The 27,819-nt window shown below is 42.4% G+C and overlaps 3 protein-coding genes across 3 annotated transcripts; all 3 read right to left on the reverse strand.

Annotated features, from left to right (window-relative positions):
• Window positions 1-933: 933 nt before the first annotated feature.
• LOC139656137 (cyclin-dependent kinase inhibitor 1B-like) lies at window positions 934-4,170 on the reverse strand. The gene is made up of 3 exons (XM_071533643.1): window positions 3,490-4,170; window positions 2,788-2,952; window positions 934-2,278 (listed from the first exon to the last, which is right to left on the reverse strand). Exons 1-2 carry the CDS (start codon window positions 3,911-3,913, stop codon window positions 2,789-2,791), a joined length of 588 nt encoding a protein of 195 aa, XP_071389744.1. The 5' UTR covers window positions 3,914-4,170; the 3' UTR covers window positions 934-2,278; window position 2,788.
• A 2,236-nt stretch (window positions 4,171-6,406) lies between these two features.
• Window positions 6,407-9,418, reverse strand: cdpf1 (cysteine rich DPF motif domain containing 1). The gene is made up of 3 exons (XM_071533649.1): window positions 9,271-9,418; window positions 8,557-8,668; window positions 6,407-7,866 (listed from the first exon to the last, which is right to left on the reverse strand). Exons 1-3 carry the CDS (start codon window positions 9,381-9,383, stop codon window positions 7,738-7,740), a joined length of 354 nt encoding a protein of 117 aa, XP_071389750.1. The 5' UTR covers window positions 9,384-9,418; the 3' UTR covers window positions 6,407-7,737.
• Window positions 9,419-9,868: 450 nt separating this feature from the next.
• pparaa (peroxisome proliferator-activated receptor alpha a) lies at window positions 9,869-27,539 on the reverse strand. Its single transcript, XM_071533645.1, has 8 exons — window positions 27,388-27,539; window positions 22,833-23,067; window positions 20,145-20,299; window positions 16,190-16,328; window positions 14,827-15,026; window positions 13,818-14,084; window positions 12,856-13,099; window positions 9,869-12,228 (listed from the first exon to the last, which is right to left on the reverse strand). The coding sequence occupies exons 2-8, from the start codon at window positions 23,026-23,028 to the stop codon at window positions 11,984-11,986; spliced, it is 1,446 nt and encodes a 481-aa protein (XP_071389746.1). The 5' UTR covers window positions 23,029-23,067; window positions 27,388-27,539; the 3' UTR covers window positions 9,869-11,983.
• Between the last annotated feature and the right edge of the window lie 280 nt (window positions 27,540-27,819).

The following is a 27,819-nucleotide window of genomic DNA, read 5'->3' on the forward strand; positions in this document are numbered from 1 at the left end:
AGTGGAGAGATACGATACGCCGCAGCCAGCACGGTGGTGCGTTAAATCTGCCCTCAAGATGCGCAGCTGTACTGAGAGACAGTGTGCGCTGTTTACCTCTCTCCACGGTGTGTGATGGGTTTGATTCCAATCATAGTCATCCTATAATCAATTTGAGAAGGATACTATACAGATATCACAGTAAAACCTTGAGTCACTGCATTATAAAATACGAATAGGTCACTAAAAGTCACTATAGAGCACAGACACGCTTTGAGTCACTATAGGAATATTATAGGAATACCATAGGAAATGTAAAAAAAAAAAAATACACTACAGTATGAACAGGTTACTATAAACTCAGTGTAGATAACCACAGACATACTTTAAATTCATATAGGAAAATTATAGGAATATTATAGAAATGCTACAAGGGATTAAAATACCATAAAGTAAGATAAGGTCACTATAAACTCACTATAGAATACAAAAGACACACCACAAGTCCTATAGTAAAACTATAGGAATATTATAGAAATACCATACGAGATTAAAAAATACCATAAAGTAAGATAAAGTCACTCTAAACTCACTATAGAGCACCACTGACACACTGTAAATCCCTATAGTAATATTATTGATTTTTCTTTAAAGTGGTTAGCCTGTTGATCAGTTGATCAGTATAGGTAGTGATCTCTTGACTGGTGTGTAATAGCTCAAGACATTAAAACCCTTTAATAACGTGGGTGTAGCCCTGTCCTGTACAAATATGCAATCACATGATAATCTAGTAGTTTACATGGGGTGAATCACTGAAGATTACTATCGTGTGTGTGTGTGTGTGTGTGTGTGTGTGTGTGTGTGTGTGTGTGTGTGTGTGTGTGTGTGCTTGTTTGTTAAGGGTGGACAGGAGGAGTGGTTGTAGGGTTTGCAATCAATAAGTGAGCGCATTAATTACACCAGCAATGCTTTTTAATCAAATTGCAGATTTCAGAAAAAAATACAAAACATACAGGATGTAAAATTGATTATTAGGCTCAGTTTTGCAACCTTTTATTTACCTTAAAAACAAAATAATGAAAATATATATTTACAAAAATGCACAAAATGTCACTTTGGAAAGCCATACATACACCCACAAAAAGCTCAACATAAATAAGTTAGTATAATTTTCTCAGTGTTTTTACAAAAAAATTATACACACAGGTACACTTCAAAGTTTTACACCAACTCATCCGGCAGTGTAACTTTGTCTTTTTCTACCCTCACAAAAAATCATAATAGTGCAATTACATGTTCCACATGAATTCCACACCACACATCGCTGACTGATTCACATATTTGTGTTTGCATAAAGTGTAGCCCAGTGATTTAAACAACACTTGTCTCATAGCTATGTTAACCTGGACTACACCATGGATTACTTCAGGGAGGATAAGTGACCTATTATAAGCCACTAAAATATTCTACTCACCTAATTTAAGACAGAAAGCAAAATAGTGGGATTATTAGCAAATACTGCTAAATTTGGTTGGGTATTGCTCAGCAGTTCAGCCACCCCACCCCCTCCCCCAAAAAGATAAAGGCACAAACTTTGGCAAAAATCTATCCCTCAAAAAAATAATAAAAAATAAAAAATAAAACAGGGGAAGTAAGGAGACATTATTTGCATGTAAACTTTATCTGTCATGGCTAGCCCCAGATACATGGACCCTCAACTTACAGTGTGACCAGCTTCCAAACCTCCGGGCCTTCAGAACAAGATATGAACACTGGGACAAATAAAGCCATAAAAAAAGTGAAGACATTTGTTTCCACATAACCCTGACTTTTGAAATCTGCATTTTTAACTTATATCAATTACCTGAATAAAGGACACAATATGACCACTTTTAAAAACAAAATAATAGTTCTCTTTTGGAAATTGCACTGCAATTTCCCGAGTCAAATTCACACAGTTATTCAAATATATTTAACATAGGTATGAAAAGCATTACATTTTTTTTGTATGTGCTACATCTGAAACATAGGTAGTAGAAAAAAAACTGAGCAAAAAGGAAAAGGACTCCATTTGCACACTGCTACATTGTCTGCTGCTTTTGAGGCAATTTAATTAAACTGAGTGCCAAAACTTGATAGTGTACATATTCAGTGCTTGTGCAGCCTCTCCTCCTCTCTTCCTCCCGTCCCAGGAAAAAGGCTGCGTTTGATTTTCTCTCCGCTCTCCCTCTGTCTGTCTGTCTGTCTGTCAGGTGCTGAGAGAGGCTACAGTATCCCACCAGCGACACGACTCCCTGCTCTGCGGGACATAAAGAGGAAATAGGCTGTTGAATGGTGCAATTGAAAAAGCAGTTGCTCATGCTTGATATCTCCCATGCAGGCGCGCGCACACACACACACACACACACACACACAGTTATGACAGGGAAACAGTCATAGTATGAAGGGCTGCAGACTGTAAAAAAAAAAAAGCCACCATGCAAACTTGCAAGCGGTTTCAAGGGCCGGTGACGTATTACTATGTGCTGTGCAGGGAAGCGCGAGAGAGGCATGTTTACCTAGGTGAAGCTCACACTATACATGTTTGGCTTATTGATGCTGGGGATAAACTGCATTAAAAACAAAATTATTGACTAACTATTGGCCTGTACAGTCCTAAAAGCAGTTTATAATTTATTCTAAGATCTATACCTTTAAGATTAATGTGTTATCATACAGTTTACACACGGGTTTTTTTTAACATTTTCAACAGTTTCCACATCACATAATATCGTGTGAATGTCCAATAGTGACAAAATGACTTCTAACCTCATACTGTTTCAGCGCGTAGTGTCCTGCTGTCTAGCCTGCCGGGTGTCTGCTCCGCGGATGTTACTGTCTGGCTTCCTGGACATCCTGACTGGTCTTCATCATCGTCATCATCATCTTCGTCGGTATGCGACCTTTTACTCTGACACTCACTCGAACAGCCACCTGGCAGAAGAGAAGCGCAGAGACAAAAAAAAAAAAAAAAAAGTTTACAGAGCGGCCGTGCGGAGCTGCACGTCCCACCTAAAGGCACCTGACAGCCGAACTGGAAAACCTTCAGATTTCATGATACACCGGGGTTGAAGGCAAATTTTGCGAGTTGAAAAATGCCACATTTCTCAAGAAGAAGAAGAATGAAATATGAGCGCTACACCGCGTTGCCCTGAATAGAGGATTATTCCACATAGATCAGTAAAGTCTCGCTGTATTGATGTATGTGGGATAATTCTCTTTTCCCTTCCCTCCTCCGCCGCTCGGTGCCTTGCTCAAGGACACTCGGGCAGGGCGGATGTTTGCCGACACGGCAGCATCAACCCGGGTCGCCCGGTTGAACCCCGGACTCTCTACCCGTAATGTTCCACAAAGCGCTGTTTTCCACTCATGCACCCGGGTAGATGAAGAGGTTGTGGTCTACTTTGCTGCAGCGCTGCACAGCAAATCTAAATGCGTGCCAAACGGAATAAGCGGAGTCAGTTAGGCTACCTGAAGCTCCTGCAGGTCTTTTTCTTGAACCGTGTCTGGCCGGTTGGGGGTCCGCCTGCCTCCCGTTCCTCTCCGCGGCATCCTGCTGGTTGTTATTGCCGTGCAAGTCCTCATTTCCAGGGGGGCTGTGGTGCTGGTGAGGCTGTCTGCGATAAAACTCCGGTGCGTCACTCACCGCCTCCCATTCACAAGTGCGCGGAGAGAGCGGTGTGTCGTTAACGGGGTCGTAATTCCACCGCTCTTCGAAAGCCCGCACCTCCTCGACCCTCATAGCCCTGCAATCCCTCTGAAACCCCTCACGGTCAATGGTGCCGAAAAGGTTTCTGCACACCGGGGGTTTGGCGATGTCCGGCTGCCGCGCATCCACCCTCTCCAATGTCGGGCTCGCATTAGAAAGGCGAACATCTGACATTTTGTTGCACATATGACAAGGGAAAAAAAGAATCCAACAACAACCAAAACCCTTACAAAGATCGTTTTTCTCCAAGCAGTATTCCTTTCAAATGCAAAGTCACAGCTCTTGTGCATGCATATTCTGCGCGTATCATCCAAACGCGGACGCGCAAAGTGGAATAAAGCGTCTCCAAAGTGCACGGGGGTTTAAAAAAAACGGCCACTCCTGTCAACTCCGTAGTAGGCAGAGGAAAACAACAAGTCAGGTCACAACAGCCAACATGGCGTTAGAGGAGGGAGTTACGAGTGAACGAAGAAAATTGACATCGGGTCTATTTAAACAGAGAAGGCGATTCATTGGTCTGCGCACTAGGACCGCCCATAGTGCTCTCTTAAAGTTGAACGGGGCCACAACACACACAACTGGATAGGATTAACTCCATACCTGAATATGGCATAATTAATATACTGGATGGGCTAAATACATAAGAAAAATCAAATGTAAGGGACGTTGTAGTTGTAAAGAAGCGCATAATCTTGTTTTATCGTTCCATTTTCACGTGACTGTCAGTTTATCAAGCTTATCAAAATGGCCAAGTGAACTGAAAACCAAAGTCACAGGTTTGATCCCATCAGCAGTCACGTGTCAATACTTCATGCTGCTCTGAATGAGATTATCAGATAAATACCTATAATGTAAAAAAAAAAAAAAAAATTGATAAGAAAACAACTGGAAGACACTCATTAACATCATGGCTATTAACAGATTTCTATTGCTGCAGGAGTAGAATGAGGTTTATATGGTAATACTATCGAATTAATCAATCTAATAAATAAGGTTAAATAGATAAATTGATAGATTGAGAGATAAGTCAATCAATCATGAGTGGCTTCAGCACACTTTGTCTGGGCAGATTGATTGAATCAATGCAGGTCTATTCAGTTAAGTTGAGGTGACCGCTTCCAGGGTTATGGGGGGACACTGACATGAGGCTTTACTGGGAAACCCAACCCCTACTTATGCACAAATCAGCTTGTTGCACTGGGATGACATCAGCCCTTGAGTAAAAAGGCCTTCCGTCACTGTTGGCACGGAGCCTATCGCTGTCAGACTTTGGCACCGGTGCCAGGGCTTTGGGTTGCGTGCTTGGTTGGTTGTAATTGCTTGCGTGTGCTTGGGAGTGAAACACCACCAAGGCAACAGAAGTGGTGCAGCTCTTAAAGAAATACTCGATTTGGAGATGACATACCTCGAAAACTCACAGCCATTTTTCTTCTGAGGTACAGTTACAGGATTCTCCCACAGTTTCCATTTCTAAATTGCAGACTTTACCAGACTTTATTTCCGTGACTAGATTTGAGGATTTGATTGGTGTTTAATATGATGATTGCTGATAGCGGCTGGGCAAAATGACAATGAGAGTTAATCTTTACAACAGCTATCACAATATGTGAAATGACAGCGAGTACATAACTGCGTGAAATGTGTCTTCCCAAGCATAGTGGGACAGAACATTATTTTCCCATGGTTTTTGTGAAATTCCTCAACTTTCCAAGACCTGGAAATTATCCAAATAATTTTCTATACATGCTAGACTTTCCAGACGAGCACAGGAACCCTGTAAGTGAAGAAGTCAACAGTAAGCGCTCCCTTGTGCCCAGGAGTTCATGATGTCCTGCTCTGAACTCTCTCTAGCCGGTGTCACCCCGCATTCCTCCGGACCATTTGCCAGTCAAATCACTGAGCCCTGCCTTCAAGGCCATGCCGTTTCAATTAACCCCTGAAAACAGCCAAGCATCTTGTGATAAATACAGTGAGGCCATCTGCGATATCAATGTTAATGCCGGGATCACACTTAATCCGCAATGCATTCATGTTGCATTACAAACTATGTGCAAACTATGTGCAGAGTTCTAGATAAGGATCCCATGGCTCAAAACGTATTGTGATCAAACTGATTAGACGAGCTGGAAAGAAATGGGGCAAGAGAACATTCGCTTTAGTTCACGCATGCATAACCAAGGCTTAAAGGATAATACTGGTGTTTAAGTTTGTGCCAACCCTCTAGTTTGCCCCTGTCTTTTACATTAATCCTGGTTTGTCTGCACACAGTCAGCATAGTTGGAGGTATGAGGGCTCGTTTTCTACCTTCAGAAGAAGACATTTGCTGCCATTCACTCTTGTACAGTATAAAAAACAAATTCAAATTTTTTGGGGGGGCGTCTTTGTTTGCCAGGACAGCAGTTAATTTCGAGCTAGGTTGCCATGAAGCCATGAAGTTTGCATTTTAAAAACAAAAACAATGTTAAAAAATGAGAATAAAATGAATCCAACACCTGCACTGCAATGCAGTGAAATGCATCTGTAGTGGAATGATGCATGAATTCTGTCAAAAAAAAAAAAAAGGATGACTTTCCATCAGTGTGTAACACAGTAAGTTTGATCCTAACCCAATAGTCACAAAACAATGCAGAAAGTTCACGGTCCATGTGATTTTATAGTTTTATGAGATAAAGCGCGAAGAGAAACAGAATTATTATGCACGCTGTTTTGAGTCAGAAGTCAACACTGCACCCCCTGACCATGGCACATAAATGAAAGCAATGAAAGTAGTACACTCTTGAAAAGAATGTGTCATCAAATTAAAATGTCCCATACAAAGATGCACTGAAGGCGTGACATCCTTTTTGAGAATGCAACGGGTATAATAAAATTCAAAGAAAGATTTAAGCAAGTAAATTATGTGTGGAAACATCAATCTACTTGTTTACACAATTCTCTTACATGATTCTCTTACATCACTTCAATGCAGTCTGCCTAGTTAACAACCTGGAAAAACCAGCCTGGGGAATGTAATAAACAAATCTTTTTCTAAGACATATCCAGCAGTAATTGAGTTGGGCTGAACGAGCTGTGGGTGTTAAAAGAGTCACTTCTCTTATAGCTCATTGTTTATTGACATGTTTGTTTTTATCCCTTATATTTTACAGCACTTTAGAACTTTGAAATTATTCAAAGAAGAAGAAATAAAAATATTAAATTCTAGCTGTTTGAACAAAATCACAATATTCATAGACAGTTATTAGTCAATACTGTGAAAGAATAACAGTAGAAAATGCACTTTAAAAAGGTCCTGCAGTATTTTCCCTACATCTTTTCAGTTCAGTACTTTTGGAAACTTCACCAACCTCTAACAAAAAAACAAACAAAAAAAAAAGTTATGAAACAATAGAAATGCCTCTTCTGAGCAACTACAGTGCAATTGTCCATATACCTGACATCACGTTTCCAAATGGGAGCCATTTTTCCCAGAACAAAAGTGACACCTGCCACTCGCTCACTTCTACAAAAACCTTCTAGGGGGAAACAAATGAAACCTGGTAGGCTAGCAGAGCCACAAGCACTGACCAGCGTTTTGCCGGTGGCTGGTGTTAACTTCACACCCCAGATGCATCCATGCCTGACACCACAAGAACGGCCTCTTCTATGTTTTTTTCCCCTGCATACAGTAAGTGTACCATGCCATAGCCATACTGGTTAAGTACAGTGTGTTTTTCCAATATGCTGTGTCCACAGTTCAGTTCAGTCCGGGTGTAACAGAAGAATGCTGGCAAGGCACATGTGTTACTGGCAGGTTTCATTCTGGTTTCTGCATGTTGCACACAAACACATTTGTTACTGGGAGGTTTCATTCTGGTCTCTGCATGTTGCACTTTTACACAAACAGGATTGCTTGTGTGATGCAGCACCAAAACCACAGCAGGGCCAGTACAGGTACAGAGCGGTACCAGAGTCTTTTCCTCGGGTTGGCAGGCAGGGGACCCAGGTTTGACCTCTGAGTCTGGATCCAGGTGTCATGAGACAGCAGCCTTGGAGCCCTGCTTCTTCTTGGCCAGCTCAGCCTGAATCTGAGGAGGGAACTGGTCCAAGTGCTTGTTCACACACTGCATGCAGAACCTCTTAGTGTAGAAAAGACTGCAGTCCTGAAAGAAGAGAAAGCAGAAGAGGTTCAACACCAGTGCTGCCGTTTCAGCTATTGTTGCACAATCGCATACCTGCAAAAAGTATGTTTTCTCAGGGTTAAAGTTTATTTTCTCACTGACATTATAAAACTATAAACAGATTTTAACATATTTCAAGGGCTTAAGAGTCATGAAACTCACTCAGCACAGTTATAATGAATGTTGACATAGACATCTAAGGAAAACATCAAAACCACAGTTAGGCTACATGTTTTTCCACAACACCAGTGATATGCTTGTAAAACGTTGATTCATGCCAACTAGAAAACTGACAAAGGAGCACATTTGCAACTTGATTTTCAAATCAAGGATGAGCATATTCAATTATCATGCTCCTAAATTACTTTCTTCTGTTCCTACATTTTTCAGCTTAGGAGCTTCTGTACTCTAGATAAAATGCCATCAGAGGCCACATGAGGACACAAGCACGCATGCACGCTCGCTCTCTCTCTCTCTCTCTCTCTCTCTCTCTCTCTCTCTCTCTCTCTCTCTCTCTCTCTCTCTCACCCCTTATCAAGAATGACGTCATTCGACCCAAGAGCAGGATGACAACACCACTGCTTCAAGGCCTTAATCATGTGCTGAACTGAAATACAGAGTCATACAACTTGGAAAACAGTCAGCAGCTCTACTACTGGCAGAGAAACTTACCGATCCAACACAAACAGAGCTGCTGCACAGACTGCAGTTAGACCCCAACACAAGAAACTTCTCCTTGTCTGGACTGAAGGGGTCCTTGGTCACAAAACACTCTTCAAGCAACCTAGCAGATGATGGAAAGACAGACAGGAGATGAATGACAGGCAGGGTCTAATCCAGCGTTTCCCAAAGTTCATAATGTATTGATTAGATCAGTGTTTCCTAATCCAATCCTCCTGTACCCTCCTGTCCTGCAAGTGTTTGTTCCAATTAAGTTTTTCTTCCAATCCTGATCCAATTAAGGGCTACACACTTTTATGATAACCCTGTTGAGGTAGATCTGTTTCGACTGCTCGACCAATCAGCATCAAACCCTTAATTGGACGAGGTGTGTAGGAGTAAATATGGAACAAAACCTTGCAGGACAGGGAAACATGAATGATTGGATTGGGAAACCCTAGTCTAATCAATACATTATTATCTTTCTATGGTTTGTAGAGAAAACAGGAACGTGTTAAACTAAATTAACTGTTTAACATGCAATGTACACATCTCCTAAGGGTTATTTAATGAATGATTGACGTAGCGGCAATGAGATTAAGACACACTGTATGGATGCTACACACAGTAACGTTGTAGCCGACAACATTAGCATTAGCATCCCTAGCTCCAGAGCGCTAAAGACACTCAGCAGCGGGTTTATGAACTAATTTAATCTTCACTTACACAATGGCTCTGGTGTTTGGTGGTTTCTGGCCGTAGTAAGTGAAGGGGGTAGATAAACCACACAACTGGCAGGCAAATGTCTTTTCAGAGGGTTCACTGGTAGTTTGCTCCATCGTGAAGTTTAGCAGAGCAGCAGCACGTTTGTTGTTCCTGGTTTTCATGTCGAGTCCATCTATTGTGGTTTTTTGGAGCTCTACCGCCACCTACTGGACTGGGGGAGAAACCGGTATTTCTATTCGCCTATTATAAGTTGAACCTGCTATAAACAAAACACATTTAAGTTAAAAGAGACGCTACCTTAGGTCTGTCCTTGATTTTCTCCTTCACCAAAATTATTTTCTTATTTGATGAAAGAAAATTAATAAGCCTTCTTTCAGACATTTGATCAGAAATGCCTTAAATTCAAGTGAACATTATTCCTGAAAACCCACATCTGAGTAGAGGTATAATCACACATTAAGTCATATTTATGGTATCAAACACCTGTATGTTGATAGATCTGTTTTCATGTTAGTAGGAAATTTAATAAAACTGTCAAAGATTCATGAAATCTAAAGCATTTTATTGTAAAAACAATGAAATCCTCAGATAATGAGTCATTAATTACATTTAAATGAGGTGTCCAGTCAGATGAGATGAATAGGCCATAATGGCATCATCATGCAGGCCATTAAGTTAATGCAATAAAATATGACTTTGAGTTAAACATGTCACTTTATTTTAGGCTACAACATCACATTGAGCTGCCTGATTTTATTGAGATAGATAATGCATGATTGTTCATTGTACATCGCTTATAATGAAAAGGGTCAACAGTTCAGTTTCATGATAGCAAGAAACAATGTTTCTGTACTACATGGAGAGGTGCAATCTGTTCACCCAAATACAGTAAATAAGGCCCACCAGCTCAGCATTGTGTCATGTTTTACTGTCTTCTGATACAAGCGTCCCTTTCACCCTGGCCATCACATTCTTCTTATATTTACAAAACAAAGCATGAACTAACGTATTGTCATAGATGTGTTTGTGGTCAAAATAAGTCCTTCAATACTGGCCTTTTTCATGGGAAAACAGCTTTTTTGTGTTTGTTATCAGCAGGATTTGTACAAAAATATTTTTTTTTTGCACTCTGCAACCTTGATCTGAAACAAAAATCAAATGTGGGTCATACTGGGTTATTAAACGTGAACTGAATTGAACAAATTTGGACAAAAAGTGAACTTTGTGTCTGTATAAATCCAGACACATTAGGACATGGCCCTCATAGTTGCCGTTGAAGCCATATGATTCATTTCATTGCTTTTAATTTAATTGATTCAGTTCATTCCAGTCCACTCCAGATCTCATGACTAGCCAACATTTCTCAGTTTATACTGCCTCCAAAAACAAAGATGGCAGTGTTGTTCATGATTAACGATTCAATACTATGTGAGTACATTCCCTGGTCCAGTACATGAAAATTAAATGGTTATATATCTACCCGTATATTAACAAAGCTATTCTAAATATGTATCTGTATGTGTTTGATGACTGAAATCAAACTGAAACAAACACCAACATGAAACTTTACAGCTCTCCACAAGGCACTTGTGGACTTCAAAGAGCATGACAATGATATTAACCACATCCGAAAGGCCTTTTAAATGATCATATACACATAATGTGCAAAATATTAGGAGCAGCTTCCTGATATTGAGTTGCAGCGCCTTTTGCATAGTCCACATCTCAATTGTTTCAAGGCTTAAAAATCCTCCTCAAAATCTCTTTCTTTACACTTCTCTTTATCTACATCTCCTCCTTTGTGATTGGTATAGATTTAACAATGGAAATCAATAAGGGATAATAGCTTTTACCTGGATTCACCTCATCAGTGTACTTCATGAAAACAGTAAGTGTCCCTAATATTTTATATACTCTGTGTATTTATGGGAAAACAGTGTTTAGGACGTCATTTTCCACCTTGTTCATCAAAATCAGGATGACAGTGGTGTTTAGGGTCGTCTTTGCTCTCTGGGATATAAATCCACCAAAAAACTGTGCCAGCAAAAAAGATCTCACAGCAGTACAGAGCCACCGGGGCTGAGAGAAGACTCAATGCTCTTGTTTTGTTAATTCTGTTAAAACCCTCTAGATGCTAAGAATACACATATCAGTTTGTGTACAGTTTGTAGCAAGGCCATTAACTGCTTAGTGCAATATTGTTCACAGGCACGATGAATATCTAACATCAGTGCACGACTGCAGGAGTCACTGTACACCTATGCACGTTTGCATACGCCCTATTAGTTTGAAAGTAGGGTACATGTGTTCATCCAGGAGAACTCTTAACTCATACCGACTGGGTACAAGTACAAGTCATTGCATTTGAAAATATCCATACACATCTACGGTGTAAATTGTCTGCACAGGCACTTCAAAAAAAGTGCGTCCATCACCGTGTCTCCATGGTTACATGGGCCATGTCACCTGCAAGAGCTGCCATTCCCCCTAAAGGAATCTCACTTCTGTTTTGTTCCAGCGGCGCATTTTAGTGTCACATGGTCTAAATGTTTCGAGCAGTCTTTCCATTCTTCTTCTGCAGAAAACACCGGTGTGCATCCATAGAAACCGCACGATAATCTACATACAGTACATCGATATCCATAATAGTATCAGTAAATGTTTATGTACACCCAGTTTGTATTATATACCGAGCACACAGTAAACCAATTTCTCAGTACATGTCCCTGTAGATCTCTTGCAGGAGAGGGTGGAGCGACGCGTCCTCCGTCGTCTTGATTTCCTGCACCAACTGAGCGTGCTCGGTGACCAGCTCGCGGAGGTCGGCCAGCTTCTGCAGCAGCCTGGGGAAGAGGAAGGTGTCGTCCGGGTGGTTGGCCAGCAGGTGGAGCCGCAGCGCCTGGACGATGCTCTCCTGCAGCCGCTCCACCGGAGGCACGTCCACCAGGCCCGGACGGTCTGGGAAGGCCAGAGATGGGGATCAGAGAGTGGTGAGAGTGGAGACCGATGGAGGGGATGGAGAAGAGGGAAGAGTCAGTTTCGGCTAAATTTTGCACACTCTGGCACTCTTCCATTCATTCAGTTCCCACGTAGGAAAGAATGGCGATGATGCGGCAAAAAGGCCTACAAAGTGCAGTACAAGTGCCTATTAAATTTCTATGAACAACAACATTTTCTGTGGTTGCTTTTTCTGTGTTCTAATAATTTATGTGAAATGTAAATAGTGTAAATCATTTGTCATTACCTTTTCACGGTTGTCAAACAGCATGATCATTAAGATGTTTTTTTCTTGAAGTCTCAAAATGTGAACATGACTCCCCTCTTGAACGGAAGTTTGCACAGAAGTTTGCTAGCTTGTTAGCATTTTGTGACTCCCAGATAATTCAACTACTATGATCATGCAGTTGTTTGACAGACGTGAAAAGGGCAATTAACAACACCATAACATTTCATATAAATGATTAGAACACAGAAACAGCAACCACAGAAAATGTTGATTTTTGCCCATAGAAAGTGAATAGGATTTCGCACTTGTCACTCCATTCTTATCTATTCACCTCCTACTCTTCCCACCATGTCAGTTACCTCCGCAGCAGATGATGGCGGCCACAAACAGAGCCAGGTCACTGTCATCCAGCTCCAGGGAGTTGAAGCGCGTGGCGAACTGGAACTTGGGCTCCATCATGTCGCTAAACGGCCGCCGGAGGCTCTTGAGGAACTCTCGGGTGATGAAGCCCCCGCCGCGCGCCACCAGCAGGCCGTCTTTGTTCATGCAGGAGGCCAGCAGGGTGAAGAGGGCTTCGTAAACACCGTACTTCAGTAGAGTCACCTACATACGAGGAAGGCAAAGGAGAAAGTCAAGATCTCAGGGAAGGTAAGTAAAACGCATCTGAGTTGTTTTCAATACACTACCAGTCAAAAGTGTGGACACACCTGATTGAATGTACAATGTTTTTCATTATCTTAAAGCCATTTTGATCTAAAGGCTTCTGCTTAAATGCTTGAAATTTGTTTCTTAGACAAATATAAATATTGAAGTTAATGCCTATGAATGAATTTCTTTCTAAAGCCTTTGCCTTTCCATCAAGGCAAATGGCGGCTACTTTTTTGGTCACTGCATAATTCCATTTGTGTTATTTCATACTTTTGATGTCTTCACTATTATTATAAAATGGGAAAAATTGTAAAAATAAAGAAAAATGTGTGTCCAAATGTTTGACTGGTAGTGTATGTTCTTTTGAACATGAAGCCATGAAGTAAAGGCTTTTTAAATTGAAGAGTGCCATGGAACTATTTTTTTCCATTAAGCAAAAATCCTAAACCAAAGAGCACATTCAACAAATTCCTCCACACACCAAAAGCCAATAGAACCACCTCTTGTTTGAATTAAGGTAAGAAGGTATTTTATCATTGTAGAAAAATCAGTGATCATTCTTAGCCTCTATCAATCCTTTTTTTTCTATCTAATCACACCGGAAAACAAATTAAGCCTACAATCTGTACTTTCTCACATTCAAAGACAGAAAAACCCCTTCAACTCACGCCACCTGATCATTCAGATCCAGGCTCTGGAAGCCCGGCACGGCCTTGGCGAACTCCGTCAGCTCGGTGACCGTCTCCACCGAGGTGCTCTGGCAGCAGTTGAAGAGCCTGGCCTCCGCCTCCCTGTCCCGGAGCTCCTCGGGCCCCCCAGCGGGAGCCGCTTCCCCGGCCCAGAGGTCCCCCTCGGGCCCCGGACTGCCTCCTTCCACCAGGTGGGCCGCCAGAGTCCTCTCCGCCAGCTGGAACGTCTCCATGTCGTGAATGACAAAAGGCTGCAGAGAGACAGAGAGAGGAGATGGGAGTGTGTCAGGTTTTGGTACGTGACATACATTTGGTATTATCAGACCTTCATGTCTTCTTGATTTTAATAGAAACATTGAACAAGAGGTTAGACGACAAAGATGACCAATATACTGAATAAAGAATCTCGTCAAACTTTTCTCCTAATTTTTCGACTATTTATTTCTCAGACTTACAAGCTGGATGCCATACTACTGATTAAACCCTTTGTTTTCTCTCCATTTCTCCCCATCCCTCTTCAACCTTCCTCTTCTTTTATCCTAATAGGGATATTGAAATTCAATATATGGCAATACAAAAATGCGACAATACGTATCGTGGGGCAAAAAAATGAATCATGATATTAGCTCTATTTTATTCTGTTGTAGTAATCACAAATGAGACGGTTTGCCCATCACAATGTCACAAGCTCTCCATCCAAATTATATTATCTGCACTTTGTAATGACATTTTTAAATTGTTGTTTACATTCTAGCAAGCCAGTGCCATTGCTAGAAAGATTTCTGGCTCAGAAATAAGCATAATTCTGCACAGTCATACTTTGGTATCATTGAACTTTTATTTATTACATCGTATCGTGGTTGTATCGAATCGTGAACCCCATATCGCGTATCGAATCGTATCGTGAGATAAACTTATCGTCCCATCCCTATATCCTAACCCCCTCCATCTCTCCCTTTTCCTCCATCCAATCGCTCCATCCCCTTCCCTCACCGGCTTGCTGGTCTTTCCGGTGAGTATGAGCCGTGCTTTAGCCTTGTTCATGTTGAAGTTCTTCATGTAGGCTTCGTGGATCTGCCTGACCAGAATCTTGTGGTCGGCCCGCATGGGGCTCGCCACTTCGCTGTCCCCCATCTGGCTCTCCGCCTTCAGCTTCAGCTTCTCCGACTGGGGCATCCGACCGAACCGGATGGCTGGGGAAGGAGACAGAGATATGAAAGGTTTCATTACAAAACGCAATATATTCATTGTTAGAAACAACTGTAACTCAAAGCTCATCATTCAACATTTCAACAATACAGATTATTTCAGCCTCAACATTTTAGTATTTGGCAGGCAAAGGCTTTAAAATTGCTAATAAACTAACTTAAAAAGTTAAAATACTTTTTTTCCCAAATGGCAGATATCTCATTTTAGAATGAAACTTCATATAAGGATATCCTTATACATAATAAATAGTTATGTGGTAGGTATGTGCTATTGACATCAGACAGACTCCTCTGCAGCAGACACGCATGTGCACACATACAAATACACAGATAAAAAGCACACACACACACACACACACACACACATACACACACACACGATCCAGTGTATTCTGTTCCTCTGAGGGAAACATGCCGTCTCCCACTTGACTCTGTGTTTTCTGACACTGATCTATCTGCAGTGGGAGGCCTTCTCAACAAACCCACTGACCCTTTGGCAATCACTACAGATAACTCTCCAGATGTGGGGCTATATGGGCCTGCACTTTCTCAATTTCAAGCAGGCCGCTGCAGGACAATGTTCTACCAAAACCCAGTCAGTGCAAACACACTGGACAAGCTCTGCAGAAAGTCACAGAAGGGCATGGCTTGCTGTTGCTGTAAGGGATCATAAATTGATAATCTAGATAGCACAGAAACTCTTAACAACGCAAACGTCTTGTGATAAAAACCCGTGGCTACTGTGTCGATTGAGGACTTAGGGAGCCAAGGTTTATGTAGGTTCATGTTGTTACATAAAAATAGCAGCTAGCTCTTTGACTATTTCATCATTTCTTTCATGGCTTTAAGGACATTACAGTGATACTGCTAATACACTTGATATGGAGCAATTTTACAGTTTAAATTTTACATTAACAATATAAGTTTTCAGCACTGACTTTCTTATCCAGAGCAACATACAATGAGTGCAACAGTGGAATAAGCTTCAATTTCTAGATCACATACAGTAACAAGCAACCAATGATAAGGAGTTCAAATGATCATGTATGAGAGAACTGCTCGGAAAATAAATAAAAATAAGAGCTAAGGCACTGTGAGCTTGCAGCATAGTCATACAGTGTTTCGTTTGTTTGTTTCGGAGACCTTACCGTTGTGGGACATGCCGACAGAGAGGCACTTGTGGAAGCGGCAGTACTGGCACTTATTGCGGTTCTTCTTTTGGATTTTGCAGCTGCGTTCACACTTATCGTAATCCAACTTCAGCCTGATTGTCCTCCTGAAGAAACCCTGGTCGAGACAGAGAGACAGATAGAGTTGGCAAAAGTTGGCTACAAGTGTCTGATAAATGGCGTATACTGAATACATACGTGTAATAGAGGGGCGGCGGTGAATTTGTCTTGAGTGACCTTTGTGATCAGATTTCACTGATTTCCCTGACACCAGATCCCCTCATTTAACTGAGTTTCATAGGCGCTAAAGTGTCAGGAGGCTACAAGCTATTTCTGCAGCCCTCTCTGCACATGATTACAGAATTTTGTCTAATAAATTGAGTAATTCAATTAATTTCAATTCAATGGTGCTTTATTGGCATGACAAAATGTACACATTTGTATTGCCAAAGCATCAAATAGACTAATGAGTATCAAATGGACTCTTCAGACATATTTCACGAGTGTGACAAACCTTGTGAAAAAGGTTTGCATCATTCAAGAGTGGAATCATACACAGTTGCATACGGGGCAGGAAACCAACTTTTTGGTGTACTGTAAATCCTAAAGGTGACTTCATTTTTACTTTTCTTGTTTGACTGCTATATATTTTACTATAGAATAAGTCCTTTGTATTTGAGTTTTATCCACAATTCCTTAATGTACTGTAAGTGCATACATTTTAAATATGGCTTCAAGGTACAGTATCAACCCTGACCTTTTGGAAGAAGAACTCTGATTGGACAGGACATCCTGCAGGCCTCTGACACACACACACACGCACACACACACATACAGAGCAGCAGGCCAACACCAGTCAAAGGTCAGAGATGTGCCAACACATGCGATCCTATGCCACTCACACACCTACATCGCTGAAACGTGTTCAACGCCTGGCACTTCTGTCCGGACATTCCTCACCTCTCACTTTCAAATGGCCACTATATGAATTTTCCTGCAATATATTTCCATCCACAAGGCCGCGCAATACATCGCACTTCACGTTACAGAGGCAGAGCCCTTGGCTGCGACTTGCCGAGACGTTGGGAGCGGTTATGGCATGTGGTTACGGGCTCCGTATCATACATCAACCCGGCCGACATGGAAAATTCATGGATCATCTTTTCGTGTTCTTTTACCAAAAATTGTAGTTTTGCGGGCAGGGCTGAGTGTCATCTTTGTGAAAATGGTGAAGGGGAAAAAACTGTGAAGGCCAAAGCATGCAGAGTAGTGCCATATGATAGTCATCAGCAATACATGACAACAGAGCTGAACGAAGAGGAACAAAACAGATGTGAATGTGTGTGTGTGTGCAGTATGCATGTCTTTGCATGTCTATGTGTGTGAAGATACAACCAGCGGATAGTACTTTGCTATGATCTACAGCTGTGAGACATGAGTTATACGAGCAAAGACGTAAGCAAAGAGATTTATGGTCTAACGCGGCCTTAAGGGCAAACAGGGAATCTTGTTAAGTGAGACAGAGAAAGATTTAGGTTTAGGCGTCTTGCTGGGACTCTTATTCACACCGACTTATAATGAGTGAGCAGGTAGAGGTTCAGGGGTTTTGATCGAAGCTGTGACCTTTCCATTATAATGTCCCGCACACACACACACACACACACACACACACACCTGGGAGGAAACAGTAATAAAGTATGTCTGTGTGTCACACCGTCTCCGCCGCAGACTCAGGCGCTCACACCGTGGCATCGCAGCACATTCCATTCACATTCCCGCTATTGAGCGCTCCGCTCTTAAAGGGAGGTGTTGAAAACGATACGCAGCGCCCGTCCGGCATGGAAACTGAGAAATGGGACTTCTGCATATCACAAGCGAGAGGTTTCCATGATGGTGTAATTATCTTAGGTGAGTGAGTTTAGGAAGAGAGTCCTGTCAAAATGCACGTGCACAGCGTCCAGCAACGTTGTGTCATCATGTCAGTACTTTGACCTGTGACAGGGATGGCTGTGGTCCGACTTAGGAAAAGGTTGCGTGCCGCGCCAGGCAGCGTCAGTCATCCTGATAAATGAAACGATGGAGGTCCGAAGGGAGCTGGTCAGTGTTCACAAACACACAGACGCACACGTATGCATTATGCATTGTGCAATCGATAGGAGAATTTGTAGATCTTGGATGGAGGCTTGAAAATTGCGAAATCTTCGCCCCGTACCCTGTGTCCATCTCTCTTGTCCTGCACAGATTAGAGCAAAGTCGAGGACAAAGCGCCTGTCCAGAACAGTGAGAAAATCTCCCAGATTGTCTCCAGCTGGAGTTTCCAGCTCCAGCTAGGGGCAAAAGGGGCGATTATGCAAAAAACACAGAAGGAGGAAGAACATGAGCAGCCAATGGAACATCTCTATCCTCCATCCGCCTGACATCACATGAGTGTTACTTCCTCTAGGGAAAAGGACCTTTTTCCTCTTTGAATGTAATCACTACCAACACCAGATTATAAAAACAACTGATTAAGAAAATTCAAAAAACCCATCGTAAAGAACTTGGTTATTCTTAGTAAAATGATTAAAATGTTTCTGGATCATTAAGTGGTTGTTACTGGGTAAAAAATAACACCAAGGGGATGATGTGGCTGCTGTAAGAGAAACTGGAAGGCAGACAAGGTCAGAAGTGAATAAAGCCATGTAAAAATAGAAAGAGAAAATAGAGGCTCAGCTTAGTAGCAACAACCTGTGGTGAGAGCTATGACAGGGTCACATGATTAGAGAAACTGTAGGATGATGAGTCTTGATGGTTTTTAACCCCAGACAAACAACCGGCCAATTATTGTGATGCACAGGGAGACCACAGCTGGTCCTGAAATAGTCTCAGGTATTGTCTTTTATGAGCAACTCAGTTGAATTTGTCGCTACATTGTTAGGAAATCAATTACTCTACAGAGAGCGTCTTGGTCCTGCAAACATGCGACTTCCCATTTCCAAAAGAACAAAAGATACAAGTAGACGAGTTTTGATATTGAGAATCGTTATCATACATCACAAAGTTAACTCTGTAAGACGATAATATTTAGCATTAATACAACAGTGGTCTGTGCCAAAAGTAGGTCTACGTGTGTATGCTTGTTTGTGTGTGTGTGTGTGTGTGTGTAGGTGCGTAGGTGTGTGTGTGTGTGTTAACGTCACTCAGTTGGGCCCTGTGCCAAGCAGGGGAGAGGCAACTTGTCAACCAAGGCCACCCTGTCCCCTACCTCACATGACCTGGCTGCATGCCTCAGAAACTTTCCACTGGCCACTATGTCAGGTGCCTCTACATGCCAAGCTTCTACGTATCTGAGTGTGTGTGTGTGTGTGCGTGTGTGTGTGTGTGTGCGTTTAGTATTTGTTCTTCAGCTCTGTTCCACTTGCACAGCCACATGAGATGGCACCAGGGCCAACAACTCCACCAGCCTTTCCCTTTGGAGCACAAGTAATCAGCAATTCTGATGTATAGCCAAGATGGGACAAGACATGCCAGCACTGCTATTTGTCTATGCATAAAGTTGTACCTTCGTATGACCTTTATGTGCGTGATCATATGCACACGCACTTACGCTTTCACCCGAGTAAGCTGGCACGTGAATATGTCAAACAAACAGGGTGTGATCAAACATACAGGTACAAGTGTGCACACACAGCATGTACAATATCGTCGCGGTCGGGTGAAAACCTAGTTTTCAGGAACTAAGACAAGCCTTGGTTTTAGCTTGATGACAATGCATTTTGGACATTATCTAGTGGGTTTTGAAAGGGTTTCATAAGACCAAGAGGTCAGAGAATGTTCTCAACCCACAGAAGACCATGTGACCCTTCAATTGAAGTGAAAATTGAGGTTTAGATATTTTCACACGGCAAAATTTGATATGTAACTGGCTGCCACTGGTATGTCTCCAGTCTCTCACCTTGCAGCCCTCGCAGGCATGCACCCCGTAGTGGAAGCCCGAAGCCTTGTCTGAACACACCCTGCACTCCAGGCTGAGGGGGCCGGAGCTCTCCTCGGGGCCTGGCGCCGCTCCAAACACCCCCGACGAGGGACTGGAGGCTGGGGTCAAGGTGTCTGCAGCACACAACACACAGCGGAGAAGAGAATGCAGTGAGCAGGTTGAGAGCCGGGACAGTCTCTGAAGAGCTTTGCTCCAAACTGAGGTATACACCATTAGAAAAAAGTGACACATACTTTACTCACTACTGATAATATGATTCACAGCACAACACAAATTAAGGTGTTTTTTAAAGGATAGTAGGTAAGTCCTTTGTTGACAAACTCGTAACACTTTTACAAACTGGATCCTCTATATTTTAGATTTTGAATGATAAACTTCAGGTAAAGATTTTTTTCTTGCCAAGATGGATATGTGGCGTTCTGTAACACAACTCTTCATTTCTACAGCTTTCTAGAATAAAAGTATTGGAGGTATCCAGGCTTACTGGTCAGCTGACATAAGCATATCCTTGAAATTCACAGTTACGTAAGAGGAGGAATGGAGCTAAAGGATTTTGGGCACTAAGTAGGCATAAGGATTTGGCTATCTCGATTAGTTTCTATTTAAATTCTGTTTTGCAAGGAGAATTTCGAACTAGTACTAACATCATTTTTCTATATACAGGCTCTGAGTGAAACGATATCCTTTTAATTTTCATAGCATAGTGTCATGCCAGGGAACAGAGGGCAAACCTAGGAAAATATAGGGAAAATATTTCAATGTGCAATATACAGGTTCCAATTTTTCCAACTTAGTCTGTGTATTCAAAGTGATTGTCAGAACTTGTCAAACCACAAACAAAACTATGATAAATACCATAGCATGGCAACTCTAGCAATAACAGTGGCTACAATAATAACTAGATTTTCTTAACATTGCAAATTGCTGTAAAATAAAACAAACAAAACAATCATATCAAACAAGCAGCTATAACAAAAGGAAGACTTATTAAGGTGGATTCAACAAAATTCTGAAACAATATTGGACTCCCAGCAAACAAATCAGTTATACTACTTCATCATAGTGAGAGCAAAAACAAGTTATCAGTCAAGTACAGCTTCATAAAAATGATCTTTCATTTGTGTCTTGACATAACACGCAGAGTTTGTTGTACCAGGACAAATTAACTTAAATTCCTGGACAGACACTGCATTTCACCAGATGGCCTGAGGCGTCCTGGCAGACTTTCCTGCTCTGGTCCATAATTGACTTGTGCAGACTTAAGGAATTTTAGCTGATGCATCTCTTAAATTACAGAAGGCACGGGTGTTTAGTCAAGTGCCGCTCAGGAATGTGGAGATGGTATTTCATGAGGGAGAAAAAGGGAGAGAGAGACAGAGTTGTATCTAATCTTGTGTTATCACGGAGATACACAGTCGTCTATACAAGCCTCTTTAGCAAATATATAAATGGCACACTGGAGCCAGAAGGTCAGGAGGTCACAGCGTTATGATAGCAGGATCAGCATTACCTGTCAGCAGTAGTTGCTGAATGAGACCAAAATAAACACTGGCATGTGCAATGTGATTCTGAGTTAGTGTGTAGTCTGTGTGTTTTAATTATCTAGTGTTGGAGATAATAACACCTGAGCATTCCAGTTGTCCTTTTCCCAAATAATTGCAGTGGCAGCTCTGCAGTTTTTTATGTTCATTTTGTGAGATTATCAGTTTTTTGCCACTCCTGCCATCTTTTACAGCACATACTGAGCACAGAAAGTATCTGGATCACTGTTAAATTAAGTTAAATTGGACCCCATTATGTATAATCCATGCCTCAAGTGAATCACAGCTTAAACATCCTTCTTTAGCCCGTCTTCTCCCCTTCATCGATGTCTCCCCTCCATGACTTAAGTGAATTTTAGCATTTTAGCTTTCACCTGAAATTATTATGTTTCACATGCACACTGTGTATACAGTAGTGGCAAATGAGAGGAAAGATGGCAGAGAGACGGGGGAGGACATGTGACACAGATCATCAGCACACTTTAAACTTGCAATGTCATAATGTACAAAGTACGTTTACACGCACACTAATAATTCAATCTTAACCCGATTAAGGCAATACTCCGAGCACTGAAACTGTTAAATGCCTTTGTCTGATTATCTTAATCATGGTAAGGTAAGCAGAACCCGGGTAATACTCCTAGGTTTCTGCTCAATCTTTCAGTTTATTAGGGCATGTAAACACCAGATTTCTTTCGGCTTTTTCAAATTGGGCATGTCGGTCACCGGATGCAGGTTTGTATTTACAAACCAAACAACACGGCTCAGTGCAGTGGCGTGACAAGCGGTTGACCAATTATAAAATGAATCTGTGTAAACTGGGTTATTAGAGAAATCATGTTACTTTGCACCATGTAAAGGTTGTAAGCAAAATGTTGCCTTACACTGATTACTCCCAGTAATCAGAGCATTGATGTGCATGTAAACATACTCAGTGTGCACATAGTATTTTCTTTCTTCAGCCTTATCAAGCAGCTGAGCCCCTGAAACTTACATTTATGCATTTAACTGACGCTCTTATCTTTGACAGGACACAGGGCTGTTGATCAAAGTGATGACAAACCCTTTAGAGACGGTCTCTCTAACGCTCTTCACTCCTACTCACCCAGAGTGATGGAGCTCTCGGAGCCCGAGCCGGTGCTCTGGTACTCAGGGAAATCGAAGGATCCCAGCGTGTCGTCCCCTATGGACTGGGAGATATCCTGCAGGTCCTCCATCAGGTCTCCACACAGCGGGCTGTCCAGGAGGGAGTCCCCCAGTGGGGACGGGGGGCTGTAGGGACCCCCCGGCATGTCTACCATGGTGCAGGACTGGGGCAAACAGCCCCCTCACTCACCAAACTGGGATAAGAGGAGAGAGGATGGGGAGGGAGGGACAGTGGAGAAGGGGGTAAGCATGAAGAGATCAACACTGACAGGAAACAGAGAGACGACTGTGCCATGTAAATAAAACCAGAGTTGCAGTCAATTCAATTTTGAGCCAATCACTGCAGGAAGCAGAAGAAGACTCTGTTCGGAATGATTTTGACTCTCACTTCCAACTGAGCTTCTCCTGTATCCCAGAGGAGGTTGGGGATGTGGAAGTCAGAATGGACCCAGTTCAAAATCACGGAAGAGGCTGCTACATGCGTTGGCCAAAAGGTGGCTGGTGCCTATCATGGCGGCAACTAAAGAACCAGCTGGTGGACACTGGCAGTGACGGGAGCTGCCGAGCTGAAGGAGGAAGACTTCTGGGCCGGGGTGGATGCTCCAAAAAGGCTGCAGAAGCAAAAGCCTGGGTGTGGGAGGAGCTCCTAGGTGCCTTGCCCCCCCTCCTGTCTGTGACATTCAAAACTAAGAACACACACTGGATCACTGACTAAATTGATTGCTGTTTCAATCAACACATTTCGGATAAATCTGAACAAATAATAATTAACCCCAATCCTCACCTAAAACCAGAGCCTGTGACAGGGGATCTGTTACGCAATGCAGACAGTATTTACACAATGAGTATAAATCTCAGGCTGCCACTACCAGAGAGGGGTGGGGCTGTTCGATTCAGTTCAGCTCTATACAGGTGATCGTGAAGCGAGTGAGCCATGCCCATAGAGTCAACACTACAGCATTACTTCAAGTGCATTATTCACTGACTAAATACCGACCTGCCTGTTGCTAAGACCAGCCAAAGTACACATTCCCAGTTTACTGCAAACCTCTGAGAGTCTCCAGAGTCTATACAGACAGATTTAAAATGCTCAGTACACACAAACACAATACTCTCTTAAGTGTTAACACTGTTTAAATATCTTCTGAGTGTGTGGAGAACTTCCAAACAAAGAAGTGAAGAGCTGTAGAATTGAAGACCATAAATCTAAGTCTACAATCTATATGACAGCTACAGTGATGACTGATTATCTGTCTTTGTCTGTCTGTCTGCATGTCTCTTTCTCTATGTTTGCCTGTCTATCTCTCTACCTGTCTGTTTCTCTGCCTCCCTCCCTGTCTGTCTGCTCCCCTTGCTGTCTGTCTGCCTGTCTAATCTGTCTCAGTGTGTCTCATACATGTGGGAGGGAACTTGGTCGAACTCCCAGCTGTTCACAGTGGGGCAGAAAACATCTGTTAGAGCCATCACGTAACATCACAGCACCATAGCGAAATGTTCATGTTCTATAACACTCTCTCCGACTTCCAGTAACCCACAGCGGCAGATGTTATTGTTGTTGTACTATAGACTGATCTGCTGTTGTCAGATGGCAACTTTACCAAATGTCTTCTGGCCATTGATATCACAAAAATGCAGGATAAAGACAGGAAAACATAAAAAATCCTGAAACATCAAACCCTGTAATCACAGCCTCCTCGTTCCTGAAGAAACACTGTCATTCAGCCAATGATCTTATGTTAAAGTATAGTTTTATCCATCTTGTAACGGTTACAAAGTTACTGGCCCATTTTAGGAAGAAACTGCTTGCACATTTATCATCTAATATACAGAGACACTTAACCGCGAGGCCATTTAGCCCATGTGAGCTCCACGTAAAATCTCAGTTTACACAGCTGCCTACATCTGTAAGCTGAGTTAGGGGAGAAATGTTAGCTAATATGGGAGATTGGGCAACTTTTGTTTTCACTGCTGAGAGTCTTGACTGAACGTATGCTTTCTAAATCTTTAAGATACTGCTAATGGTCGAACACAACAACTGTATGCATTAGGCAAAGTGCTTTCTTTATCTTTCTGGGTGTAAAAAACATGCACACCGTCGACTCCAGCACAAGAGGCCATCGAGGACGTGATTGATGCACAGCATGCTTGTTCTTGTTTATCTTGATTTTGTAGTACAGCATTTCAGGAGACAAGTTCTGACAATAGGCTAATATTATGTGTGTGTGTGTGTGTGTGTGTGTAAATTTGAGCACATGCTTGTACCTGTATGCTTGAGTCTGTATGTGGCTTGAAGCAGCATTTTTACTGTTACATTTGCAAGAGAGAACAGTGGAGTGAGAGAGAGAGTGAGGATCTATGAGAACTTGGGACCGTACAGGACCAGGCAGCTGTTGTGTAACCGCTCTGCTCTGACGCATGACATCTGTCCTCTGACAAACTGACACTCCTGGCAAGGATTACTAGGCCAAGTCTGCTGCTTTCTGCAACAGGCTAAACACAGTTTGGACCACAGTAGTGCATTGAGTGCGCAAAACATTAGTCCCTGCCATCTGAATATTGAGTTGTACCCCCTTTTGCGCAATCTGTGTTTCAAAAATCTGCCTTTGACCTGTCTCTTCCCCTGCGTCATTTCGATAAGATTTTTGAGAGCTTATTCTAAAAAAACTGATTTTATGAGATCGCATCACTGTGTGTCTACAGTCAACACTTGGCCTGAAAACATGGCTACGCGTCTCCTGCAGCTTTATCTAAATCTGCACCTGCATTACATTTCCCCGCTCTTGTTTTCCCATCTTAGATTAGGCCTAGATAGATATAGATTAGGAGGAATATGTGTAGAATTCCCATCACAATGCAAGCCTGACAGCTTTCATGTCTGGTTTTAAAAGATCTTACAGCAATGTGAGCGAAATCCAATTTTTGTGCACCCAGACGTGCGTTCTGGCGTGATCGGATGATAAAAGTCACATTGAAGCAAGTGTAACCGTAGCCTCTGTCTCCCCTTCATGACTGAAATGGTTTTAACAGGTGAAATCAGGTAGGGGTCACAGCTTCTTTCTGGATCCTCCTAGTCTGTAATATGAGTCCACTGCATGGAAAGAGTGGATGGTCCTTATACAATACAGCATAACTTTGCTGGGTGAGTGTGTTAAGATATCAAAGACAAATCATTCTTAAGACTCTGGTGGTGTTCAAGTAAAATATCATCCTCAATTCTTGCTTCCCTGGTCACTTGTTCTTCCAGTATGTGAGGAAGTTTGACTTTGTTTCCCGTTCTTAGATGACCCAAACGCAGCCCCGTCTCTCACCTCACAGGACATTGTGTTTTAATTCCCAGAGGAACTATAATCCCAGACAGAGGGTTTATCTTTAGGTCACAGGAGAAGAGGAAACAAGAGCTGCGCTGGGGTGACGACAGCCAGTCGACAACAGCGATACAACAGAATCAGAAAAAAGAAAACAATGCTCATCTGTGTTTAAGGTCAGAACAGGTCAGGAAATTAATTATTCAAAAGTACAGGCGATATCTTAAACAATCAAATGAGAATTATGGGTATTGACGCTTTGTTATCACCTTTCATTAAAGACCCAATAACTGTCTAACAGGCCTATTCTTGTGTATTTGAGTATTGAGTATTTATATCTCTGCCCCCCTGTTGTCTTTGCACTCTGCTGAATCGGGTTCAGCTGTTTTGACCTTTCAGAGACCTTTGATCTTTCCACAACAAGGTTTTACCTTCGCTGTCAGACCAAAATCTGCTGAGGCACAACAGGTGCATGTACTGGTATAGGTGTTACCTACATACAACACAAGAGACTTACGGGAAACTCCCCTAACAAACTTCCACATTTTGCTCAGACCAAGTTCTGCATTGGCTGCAGTTACAATATTATTGCTATATTTAGTTACAGTCCCAGACACAATTTCTGGCGCTGTCTCTGGCTCTGTGTCTCAGTTGTGATGCAGTGAGAGAGGATTGAGGCATTAGGCTACTGCTGAACTGGCCAAGAAATGAAAACTTATTTTGGAGGATCAGTGGAAAACAGTGAGGTTTTCTACAAAGAAATCTTTTGTTCTCATCATACTGAAACTTTGGTGTGGGTGTGTGTTTGCGTGTGTGTCTGCACCACAGTTTATTACAAAAACAGGTGAAGGCTAGTCAGGAAGTTCAAGTGGCGCTCCTTCCCAACATACAACACAACAGTGAAAACAATGAACAATGCTTTTATATACTACACTCTTGTTTAGGCAGAAATAACTTAACTGCTGGTCCATTACGTTGCATTACAAATGAAAACAGAAGCAACTTATTCTTATTCTATAGCCCTAAACTCACTTTATCTTTTTTCAGTGGGCTCAGAAACATCAGTTTGGTCAGAAAACTGCAGGACTGAAGAATGGAAGTTTGTTAAATCCCATCAGACTACAGGGAAAAGGAGGAACAAATCCCCTTAATGTTTTATAATCACAATTACATAACAGCACAGCTTTGAAATAAGGGGCTATTATTTACCTCGGCGGCTGCTGTCGGGAGCATTTCGGGATGATGTCGCGGGGATGGAAGTCTGCCTGACAGCTCTGTGGTCAGAGGAGGAGATATTAGTCCCAGGACGCTCCGAGAGATCCTGAACTCTGTTAAATCTTGATGTGTTGCCTGAGCCTCCCTCCGTCCTGTCAAACTCTGCTCGTTCCCCGTGCAGGAAGTAACGTCGTGATGGACAGCGAGCGAGGCGCGCACACCTCCTGACACACCTATGGTTTCGACCAATGGGAGTGCAGGGATCTGGAACCGGACCGCCCCCACCACCTCTTTCTGCGTCGTGGTTGGAGATGTCAACACTGGCCTGGCGGGGGCGGGACCGGGACCGGGACACACTCACTTCCTGGTGGCTCGGCGCGTGGTCTACCGGCTGCATCACGGGTTCGAATCCAGCCTCGGACCTAA

The sequence above is a fragment of the Centroberyx affinis genome, unplaced genomic scaffold (genome assembly GCF_046629955.1).
Source record: "Centroberyx affinis isolate AG114_WGS23_722 - 3 ecotype Tasmania unplaced genomic scaffold, CSIRO-AGI_Caff_v1 ptg002386l_1, whole genome shotgun sequence".
Taxonomy (NCBI): Eukaryota; Metazoa; Chordata; class Actinopteri; order Beryciformes; family Berycidae; genus Centroberyx; species Centroberyx affinis.

Bases quoted from the DNA above. Each gene is read 5' to 3' on its own strand.
- pparaa (XM_071533645.1), bottom strand. From the start codon at position 23,028: ATGGTAGACATGCCGGGGGGTCCCTACAGCCCCCCGTCCCCACTGGGG. The intron at 20,300-22,832 runs GTGAGTAGGAGT...TGTGTGCTGCAG, and splicing joins CGAGAGCTCCATCACTCTGG to ACACCTTGACCCCAGCCTCC. The intron at 16,329-20,144 runs GTGAGAGACTGG...TGTCTCGACCAG, and splicing joins ATGCCTGCGAGGGCTGCAAG to GGTTTCTTCAGGAGGACAAT.
- LOC139656137 (XM_071533643.1), bottom strand. From the start codon at position 3,913: ATGTGCAACAAAATGTCAGATGTTCGCCTTTCTAATGCGAGCCCGACA. The intron at 2,953-3,489 runs GTAGCCTAACTG...CTCTTCTGCCAG, and splicing joins AAGACCTGCAGGAGCTTCAG to GTGGCTGTTCGAGTGAGTGT.
- cdpf1 (XM_071533649.1), bottom strand. From the start codon at position 9,383: ATGGAGCAAACTACCAGTGAACCCTCTGAAAAGACATTTGCCTGCCAG. The intron at 8,669-9,270 runs GTAAGTGAAGAT...ATCATCTGCTAG, and splicing joins CCAAACACCAGAGCCATTGT to GTTGCTTGAAGAGTGTTTTG. The intron at 7,867-8,556 runs GTAAGTTTCTCT...CTCTTCTTTCAG, and splicing joins GCTCTGTTTGTGTTGGATCG to GACTGCAGTCTTTTCTACAC.